The sequence below is a fragment of the Mandrillus leucophaeus genome, unplaced genomic scaffold (genome assembly GCF_000951045.1).
Source record: "Mandrillus leucophaeus isolate KB7577 unplaced genomic scaffold, Mleu.le_1.0 Scaffold192, whole genome shotgun sequence".
Lineage (NCBI taxonomy): Eukaryota > Metazoa > Chordata > Mammalia > Primates > Cercopithecidae > Mandrillus > Mandrillus leucophaeus.
In genome coordinates this window covers 2258683-2269027 of record NW_012101943.1, presented here as the reverse complement: position 1 = coordinate 2269027, position 10345 = coordinate 2258683, and the positions used below count along the sequence as shown (strand labels likewise).

At 39.6% G+C, this 10345-nt stretch overlaps 1 protein-coding gene across 1 annotated transcript in view; it reads right to left on the bottom strand.

The window, feature by feature from the left end:
* The window catches only part of RHOJ (ras homolog family member J), a 116147-nt gene extending 111050 nt beyond the window's left edge, over nt 1-5097 (bottom strand). Inside the window, exon 1 of the mRNA XM_011978279.1 lies at nt 4182-5097. Within this exon, the coding sequence (XP_011833669.1) occupies nt 4182-4359 (178 nt within the window). The 5' untranslated portion in view covers nt 4360-5097. The remainder of the gene's footprint in view (nt 1-4181) is intronic.
* Between the last annotated feature and the right edge of the window lie 5248 nt (nt 5098-10345).

Here is a 10345-nt window from a genome sequence, read left to right as displayed (position 1 = left end):
TGATAGGGGGCAAGATTGGAAGTAGGGAATTGGGAATTGATTATAATAGTTTGAATGAGAGGTGATGGTGGCTTGAAAAAGAGTGAAGGCAATGAAGATGGTGATAAGTGATCAGGTTTGGGATGTATTTTGAATGTTGAGCTGATCGGTAGGAGGAAGGGATGATAACTATTGGTTTGAATGGAAAGGGAGGGGAATGTTGTCAAAGGACGAAAGGAGTCAATACCAAAGTTTTTGTTTTCAGAAACTGGATGGATAATAGTGGTCATGTACTTACATGGGGAAACCTAGGGGAAGAGTAGATTGGGGAAGTTAAACAATTCGGTTTGGACAGGTTAAGAATGAGATGCCTATTAGATATTCAAACAGTTGGATATATGAGTCTGAGTCTCAAGGGGTTTTGGTGGTAGAGCTACAAGTTTTGGAGTTATCAGGATACGAATGATGTTTAAAGTTACAAAACTAGATACAATCAAGCATACCCTAAGTGTAAATAAAGAAGAGGACCCAGGGACTGAACACTGCGGTTTCAGTGTTTCCCAACATTTGGTGGTTGGGAAGAGAGAGGGGAGGTGGCATTGGAGATGGAGAAAGATTTGCTGGTGAGTGGAAACAAAACCAGGAGAATGTGGCATCCCAGAAACCAAGCCAAGAAAATGCTTTAGGAAGGGGGGTAATGAACCATAAAAAAAGCTTCCAAGAGATCAAGAGGAGGACCTAGAACTGACTGTTGGATTTCACAGGACGTGAAAGACACAGCTCCTTTCCCTTAAGGAATTTCCAGCACAGCAGAGATGGGAAAATAAGGAAGCATATAAGTTGCTATACAGTAGTGGAAGATCCTAGAGATGTAAACAAATTTGTGAAATTGGGATTGAAGATGGAACAGGGAATTATTCTTGGGGAATCAAGGAAAGCTACATGGAGCAGATGTGCTTTTGGATTTTGGTAGGTAGGAGGTAGGGATACATCAGAATTCATAAAACTTTAAAAATTGTTTTTTGTAGCTGGTTGTTGATTTTTCCTGTAAAAATAAACTCATTCAAAACAATTTTGCATATTTTTACTCATGCAAAACTGATATTTCCCCTCCTAATTTAATATCCCACTACTATTACTTCATATAGACACATTTGTTAATTATCAGTAAACATGGTAACCATTTTATAAAGAAAATACATACAATCCATTCTACCTTAGTCTTCTAAAGGATACTCTTGTAATTACATTTTTCCTCCTTGTAGTCTTTATCTTTTAATTACATTTTCATTCTTTTTCCTGGCTGTATGCAAGTATCAAGACCATATTCTTAATAGCTACCATGTACCTAACTCTTATCACACAGGAGGCACTGTTCTAAGATATATTTAATCATTTTGTTCTCACACACAATTTTGTTCTCACACACAATTCTAATACCTTCATTGTCCCTGTTTCTCATTTGCGATAACCGAGGCACAGAGAGGTTAAGTAACTTGCTCAAGGCCACAGAGTAAATGACAGAGCCAGTATTAGAACTGGGCTGCCTGGCTTCAGAGATCACCATCTTGCACAGTAGGTTGTATTTCCATCCTTACTATTTTATCCCTACTTTTCTGGGTTGGGCAGTAACTAGTAAAAAGTCTACTAGTAAAAATGGATAGGCTCTCTATGACGTGAACTATAACTTCTAAAGTCTCAGCGCTCAACTGCAGGTTGTCATTTTAGAGTAGGCCGGTAGGACCCAGGAACTAGACACTGGATCCAAATGGAGAAGAGGGCATTTAGTTCTTTTGCAATTGATTGTAGATGCTCACGTGTCTGCTTAAGGATTTATATTCAACCAGATCATATATCAGGACAGTGGTGGTAAAAGGAACTCAAGTCTTTGTGGTGGAGAAGATCCTTCTGCTTACAGAAATGACCACTCTGGTTCGGTGCGGTGGCTCACGCCTGTAATCCCAGCACATTAGGAGACTGAGGCAGGCGGAACACGAGATCAGGAGTTTGAGACCAGCCTGGTTAGCATGGTGAAACCCCGTCTCTACTAAAAATACAAAAATTAGCCAGGCATGGTGGCGCTCGCCTGCAATCCCAGCTACTCGGGAGGCTGAGGCAGGAGAATCGCTTGAACCTGGAAGGTGGAAGTTGCAGTGAGCCAAGATCACGTCACTGTACTCCAGCCTGGGTGACAGAGCAAGACTCTGTCTCAAAAAACAAACAAACAAAAAAAAACGACTTCATTACAGTCCTAGATGTATGTGGCTCATGTCTTCATTCTCTTTTTAACCTTACTGAAAGCACATGAGATGATTATACACTTAAGGAGGTACAAAGTGTACATCAAAGTAACCATGTTTAGGAATGCTTACTATGTGCAAAGTATTGCTCTGAGTATAGTGGCTGTGATTTCTTGGGAGCTAAAATAATAGACTAGCCAAAATCTTTAAGATTCTTTAATGCTCAACAATAGTAAGTATGTACATAATTAAAATATAAAATTATTGGAGCCTAGTGGAATCTAGCTGTGGTTCAGCCTTTGTTTGATTTCTAGTGTGGTTTTTTTTATGGCTGACTTGATTCTCCTTTTTCCTGATACCATACTGTAACTGGCTCCCTGAATACATGGGGATTTGGATACATAATTTTCATAAGCATTTGAAGCCTCTCCGTTTAGATTTTGAGTTCTACCTTTGATTTAAAAGTTTCTGAAATAAGGTAGCCACTTTCCCTTTTTTGGCAGAAAGAAGGTGTAGAATAAATAACTTTTGCTAAGATGCTTTCAGGACAAGAATCTGAGGAACTTTCTCAAGGCGCAGACCCTCAAATTTTATAATTAGTTTTTTTCTCAAGATGAAAGTCAACCTGTTCTTCTCTTTATTCTGTTCTCATTAAAATGTTCTTCTCTGGGCAGAGTCATTATATTTTCAGAAAGGCTTAAGTGAGCCAGCATTAAAATTTGCTCTTAATTTCTACAAATATAGAAAAACCTGCTGGGAGATGGATACTGTATTCACTGTGGTTACTCTCCCTGTCTGCTGTGTAATATTTTCATACATCATGTAAGTGTTGGGGGAAGCAGTGACTTAGGTGATGGCTTAGTTCTGGAAAAGAAGCTACTTTCTATAGAAGGAGGATTTCAAATGGCCACATTGCCAAGCAGACACTCACGCTGGTTTCCTGTGGGCCATTTCCCCTTTGCTGAACCTGACCCAAAGCCAAAATGAAGGAAGAGAAATTTTCCATTCACAAGGTCTCAGATCTCTGATAAAGATCGTTATGATTAAAAAGTTATAAAATGTAAGCTACTATAAGCTTGAAAAATTTCATTAACTTGCTTTTGATAAACTTACTAAAATTTGTTTTGGAAATTAAGAGAAAAAGTAAGAATCAAAATGGAAAAATTTAGATAATACTATCACCCAGACAAGTACACCTACAAACTTTAGAACACTCAAAAAATAAAAAGTCCCCAGCAAGTTGTGACTACAGTGTCTTAACTGCCATGCTTTAAAATATTTTATGTGCATTTTGTCCTTTCAGGACATACTTTAAAATAATTCAGATTTTATTTGTATTTTTACTTTTAAAAACATGTTAATTAAACATTTTTCTTTTAAGATACAGATTGCCTAATACATATTTAAAACCTTTTAAAAACTCTCCCCCAATCTACAACCCCAGGAAAATAAAACTATAGTATTACAGCACCAACTGTTTTAGAAAAAATGAATGTTTCCTTAATCTTAGCATTTTCATTTGTAAATGGCATGAGGTGAATACGCAAAGAGCGGCAAGAACAATCCTTTTACCATTTGTGTGTCTAGTGGTGGTTCTTTTTTTGGCAGAAAAGAATTGTGATGCAATTACACTGCATTTAAAAATGTTCATAGTAAAACTTTAATGAATCTTAAGGCAAATGTTGAGTAAAATCTCTGTCCCCCAAATCTAGAAGGCACGTCAGAGTATTTTCCTGCCGTTACCCATTCGCTTTAAGGGAGAAAAAGTGTTACCATACAAATTGATGCACAAATTGTTCTACCAACAGTCAAGTCCTGGGTTGTACACTATGCTAAGCTCCCTGGTTACTGCCAGGCCCGCACCCAATACTGACATTAGAAATGAGCCAGGCCCCTCTGAACTTAAGGTATCGCCTCCTGCATCGTTTATCTGGATGCAGAGAGTTTCCCACTTTTTCTTACCTGCATAGTGGTCAAACACAGTGGGCACGTATTCCTCTGGGAAGGCATCGTTGGCGTAGCTCATCAGCAGGCAGGTTTTCCCCACGGCACCGTCCCCCACCACTACACACTTCAACATCTTCTTCTCGTCGTTGCCCCTGCAGCCGCAGCTGCCGTCAGTTCCCTCTTTGCAGTTCATTCTTGCGGCTCCAGCTGCTGGGGACTCCTGCTGCTGTTGCTTCTCCTGCTTCTTCCAAAGCACATGAAGCGGCGGAAAGCCAGTGCCAGGCTTGAATTTACTCTGTCTGACTTTGGGTACCTTGGATCATACAGACATGTCCGAGGCTGGGATATGCCCTGTTGCTTACCATGCTGGTAAAGAAAGGTAACACACACTTGGGGGAGTTATGAAAAGGGTCTGCCCCTTTCCGTTCTCAGTGTGAGTTAAGAAACCCTTATTTTCACAGAATTTGAGGGGCTTCCTCACAGCCTAGAAATTTCAGCAGCCTGAGGGTTTTACTCTGCTCTCCCTGTCTCCAGCCTGGCAAAAGACACGGTGGAATTTTGCTAAATCTTTCTCATTTTCCAAGTCACATCTAACATGGAGGAAAGCTGGGCTTTTTAATGGAGTTTTTTCCCCTTGCTTCCTCCAGCTTGCCGAGTGTCAGGAAATCATGGGTTTCCTGCTGCATTCCATATTAGGATCAGTGGGCTGAGGAAGGCTGCAACAATGGGAGCTCTGTGTGTGTGTGTGTTTGTACTTCTGGGGAACGATGCCAGGACATGGAGTGGGAAAACACTAGGGGTCCCACTGCAGACTCAAGCTGTCAGACTTCCTGTTTCATCCGCTGCTTGTGAGGCTGTTCGCTTATGGCTGGCTGGGAAGAAGCTGACTAGAGGATGGAAACCGGGGATTACTGCCTGCCACAGAAACAGGGGGAATGGTTAGAATGAGCAGAGAGAACCACACCAGCAGTCCTAGGATAACATATGACATCACTCTTCACTGAGTCACTAGTTAAAAGCTCTTCAAACTAAAAACGAGCAGTTCTTTACTTACTTAAATGAGAAACTTGAAGCGATTCTTCCCAGAAATAAAGAAGAAAACCTTCTAGAGTCACATCATTTCAAAGAGAAAAATGTGTGTAAGTTGTAGGTGTAACATGCATGATCAGGTTTATAAACTGCCACATGTCTGGAATATGTATTCCAGACACAAACTTATTTTTATGATGGTAGCACATAAGAAATCAATCACATGTGGGATGTTTGCATTCTCTTATTAGTGGATGAACACACATGTGCTTGGCTCATACATAACACCCTTGGACACGAGAGGGTATAGGATGGCTTTTTGGTTTGTTTAAGGCCCTCGATGCTGTTTTTACTTGGATGTTTTGCTTTTTGATTTAGTCTTCTCCCCTTGGGTCAGACTAGTCCTCTTCAATTACAAAGGAGCCATAGGCAGCTAATTTATTTGTCTGTTCCGTCACTCAAAATGAAGCCCCTTTGAAGCTCTGTATTTGATTAATGTGCTTGGTCTTAGAAAAGAAGTGGAAGTCTGCAAATGATTTTTGACAAATGGGTCAAAATGAGGGAACTCTGTTTTTTTCACTTTCAGTTTTCGAACATTGATTTTGAAGAATTCAGATTATCCAATTGTTTGAGAAGTTTTTTGTCTTTGTTTTTTTTGGTGAGGGGTGAGATGGGAGAAAAGTATGTTATAGATATACCCACATATCATCTATATGCTGCCATATAGTAGGTATAGTCTTAAGTTTCTTCTGTTTTGGATTATAGTAACATTTATCATAGTGCTTAGTGTCCAAGCCTTTCTTTCCTATAAACGGATGGTGTTTCAGTCAGGTTATGGTGTATCAGTCAGGTTATGTTGCAGTAACAAACAATCCCTGAAGCTAAATGAGTTAACATATATGTATTTATTGCTCACATTGTATCTCTATTGTATATTGTTATCATCTTTATTCAGGGATCTAGGCTGATAGAGCAGTCATATTGAGAATATTGATGATCATCATGGCAGAGGAAGAAATGAATATGACAAAGAGGTACTACCCCCACGACAAATTGAATATTTATGGAGAAAAAATTTTGAGACATCCTGTTGACTCTTAAGGCTTCCTCCTGGAAGTGACACTTGTGCTTATATTTGTTGATCAAAGCCAATTACATGCCCATGCTGGGCTCAACAGGAGGGTCAGAAGCATAATCCTACCATGTATCAGAAAGGAGAGGACCAAATATTGGTGGACAGCCTGTGTGGCAACCACAGATCATTTAGCTGAGGTTTTATTTGCAATATGGAAGTTGAATTGTTTATGTTTAGTGCCATTCTGAAGTATTTGAAGACACCTATGACTTAATTTGATTTATATAATTTTATTCTCATTTAGCCTACTTGGAACACCTAGAATATGTGATAACAAAATTAGAATGTGAAAATTTGTGTTTTGCTTCTAGAAAAGAGGCTTGAGTCTGAAGGTGGCAGCCTAACAAATCTGTGCAGATGAAAGAGTGATTGGCAGTGATAAGACTTCATCCTGAAGATGAGCACAATCACTTTGAGCACAATGAGCACAATGATGATACGTATTTGGCAGGACTTTGAGAAGGTTCTTCCTTTGACTTCGTCCCTGAGATTGGGCAGTGAATGTGGCACGGTACTCCATTCATGGAGTTATAAAACATGCCTGTCCACTCTGGTCAACTAAAAGCTTTTATCCCAACACTACAAACATGCCCCAACTCAGTGAGTCCTTGGCCTAGGAAAAAATTGCGAAATTGGATCGAGGTGAGATTTTGCTATATCTACATATAGCCTAAATCTTATGCCATCAGACACAGACATTTAAGTCCATTGTGATTTCTATGTGAATGGAGACATCTGGGAGACTTGAAGTATCTAGTTTTAGATCCTTTACCTCTAACTCAAAGGATTGGTACATCTGCCAGACTGGATTATATGCAAAGATGGGTTATGACCATTAAGAATGTTGGCTATATTTCTCAAAACAAACATGGTTTATCACTGTTTACTCCCCCTGCACCAAACTGAATATTTATGGAGAAAAGATTTTGAGACATCCTATTAAAAGTGGCAAAAAGTTAAAATTCTTAACATCTCAGCCTGCTGATTATGTGGATCTTGTTGTCCATGTGAGACTAAATCTTTTTAAATTTTAAAAAATGGAACTGAACCAGAATAACAGAATCTTAAAATAAAAAAGTAAAGACAATTCATCGTCATTTTTATAGGTCCATGAGTCCACAGAACTCTGATTGCTTGCCCGGGTAGCATGGTCAAGAATGTCCTTCAATTCCAAAGGTTGACAGGTATGCATTTAGAAGTGGCATGAAGATCGTTTGCTAAAATACTCTTTACCAGATGCCTGTGCTTTTGAATCTTGGGCCATGAAAATGGTTGAGTGGTGGTTATGTAGCCATTAATTATTTGGTTTACCTCAAGCACCAAGTTTACACAACTTACCAGAATGTGGTGAAATCTTTTTGGGTGATATTTTCTGCTTTTTCCGAGAGATCTTAATTCCTTGGCTCTTTCTTGTCCTCTGAGCTTTGGCTTCACACAAATTTCCCCAAATGCCAACAGGGCATTTTTTGTGTAAAATTCTGACTCTTCTTATTGCTTTCAGTTTTATTATGACCTTAATAAGACAGCCAAGTCTTCACTGCCCACCTTTTTTTTTCTTGTGCTTGAAGCTAGAAGTTACATAGGGAAGCAATGCAATGAGATCAGATACTCTGATTCTGGATTAGCCTCTATGGAGGACATTGTTTTGACTCCAGTCTTAGGAACATGAGATGTGCTGTGATTCTGATAATTCTAGGATGCCCAGCCTCGTCATGAGTTTCCACTCCAGAGTTTCCACTCACAGTTCCCACTGTGAGAGTCCGGCCTTTACTGGTAATTGTTATGAATCAGGATGGGTTATGTAGTTTTAGGGGTTCTGACCTAAATCTCCCACTGACCTAAACCTCAGCATCAGTAGGGGCACTGCTAAAACTGAACAGGCCATCCTAGGACTGGTCTGGACTGGAACCACCCCTCCCCCAAGGGAAGGGAGTCATTGCTGTCAGGGATGCCCATGTATCTGCATTTTTCTTCTGTGAGGCCACCTGCACCCAGCCTCTGGCTATTGTCCATGTCATATCATGCTATATATCACACATCACATCACATCACATCACATCACATCACATCACATCACATCACATCACATCAGCTACATTTTCTTGGACATGATCTTTTTATAATTCCAGAAATGACTTTCTTTTTCTTATTTGGAAGATTTCTGTTTTTTTCCCCAAATCTCTTAATTCTGAGAGATGTAGGTGACTTGCAAGCCACAGGCAGATGGGACGTCTTTTTCCTTCCTAGGAGAGAAGAGGCTGATTTGGCCACTAATGGTAAAGGTGTATGTGTGTGTTTCTTCTGCATTTCATTATTACATCCCTTAACTCTGAATACAAAGCCCTGTCTCTGAGGAAGAGAGTCCTGTAGTTTATCTGACTTTTTTTGTCTCTTTCTATGGGAATCAGGAAATTAGAGACTTTTAAGTTCCCTTAATGCAGAAAATCTGAAGCTAGGTAACAGTTTAGAAATAACTTTCCCATTAATTCCTGATCTTCTGATTGGAGAGGTATGCTTTAGAAGGGAGAAAAATTTGATATTGAGGTAGTCTGGGTTGTTCCTCCACCAAGGCCACAGAGCAGGGAATAGCTTGCAGAAATAGCCATCTTAAAGTCAAACAAAGATCTTTGGTGGTGACTTCCTCTACTTAGTGATACGGGTCCAAAAAGGCTAAAGTCATTGGGTTGGTCATCGTCTGGGTGGGCAAGCATCATGTCTCTGCCACAGGCTGAACTTCCGTGGATTGGAAGTCACAACCTCTTGTCCTTTTTTGTATGAGGGATCTCTTGGGAGAGTAAGAAAGATTGGTGGAAATTTTCCACTTCTGCTAGGAAAACAACTAAAAACTTGCCTTCTACTTACAATGCTCTGGTAGCATCAATGTCATTAAAAATTAATATATAGATGGAGGACTTGAAGGCCTCTCAACAGTAGCTGGGGGCATTGTGCTCTGCTGTATTCAAGGAGGCATTTTGGTTATTGGACTGGATTACACAAATACAAGTTTCCCTGAGAGCCTGCTAGTTGCTGACCAACCCATTGTTGGTGAAGCACGAAATGTGGAAAGAAATGTAACTCTACTCTACGGACTGAAGATGTCTGCTCAGATTTCATTAACAGCTCATTTGCTAATTACTTTGTATCTAGAAATCATCTGTACCGGAAAAAAGAGAGTCACAAAAACTACCAGGGCTTGAATGAGACCACAGCTCAAATCTCAGATTTGATAGAGACTGGGAGGAAAGATTTAGGGACCAACCCTCAATGGGATAAGTGGAAGAAACAGTCGTTGGCTGGGGAGGAAGAGGGGGTGGGTGAAAAACACCTTCAAACAAACCTATGAAAATCCCCAGGACAAAAGAAAAAAGGGAATTAAATTATTCCATGTTTATAACCCTAGAAGAAGCCATAGACAGAATGTGGATGGAGCCACACATGGCCTTCAGGTTAAGTGCCCCAAAGACTCCTACCTTATTATTAAGATGCAAAATTCTTGCAAGGTGTTTATTTTCCAGACACACATTTTATGAAATCTCCTTTTATTGTTTTCCACTTCATGATTGTGCTGATTTACAAAAAGCACTGTGGCACTTCAACAAGGTGAAATAGTGGCTTTTAATTTGTTTCTACTGGTTTTGGCCATATTATATATGGAGATTATTTTGTATCTTTCCTCACTTTTCAGAAAATTTGAAAAATTATAACTGATTTCGTGAAATGTGTATCTCTTTTATCTACTCTGGAGGTGGAAAGGTAACTTATTTTCACTTTAATTTTATGTGATAAAATATCATTTTTACTGACTTTCATGGGAAAATAGACAATATGGTTAAAATGATTTGGCCTTTGTAAACTTCACATATGCCCTTTGATCCAGTCTTTAGGTCACCCTTCCATATCAAGGGGAAGATGATCCTTCTTCAAAGCTATCCATTTCCATAAAGCATTCATGGCTAATTCCAGTGACAGCAAACCTCGAGTACTGCCGTTTGTTTGTTATCTGGAATGAGGAGCC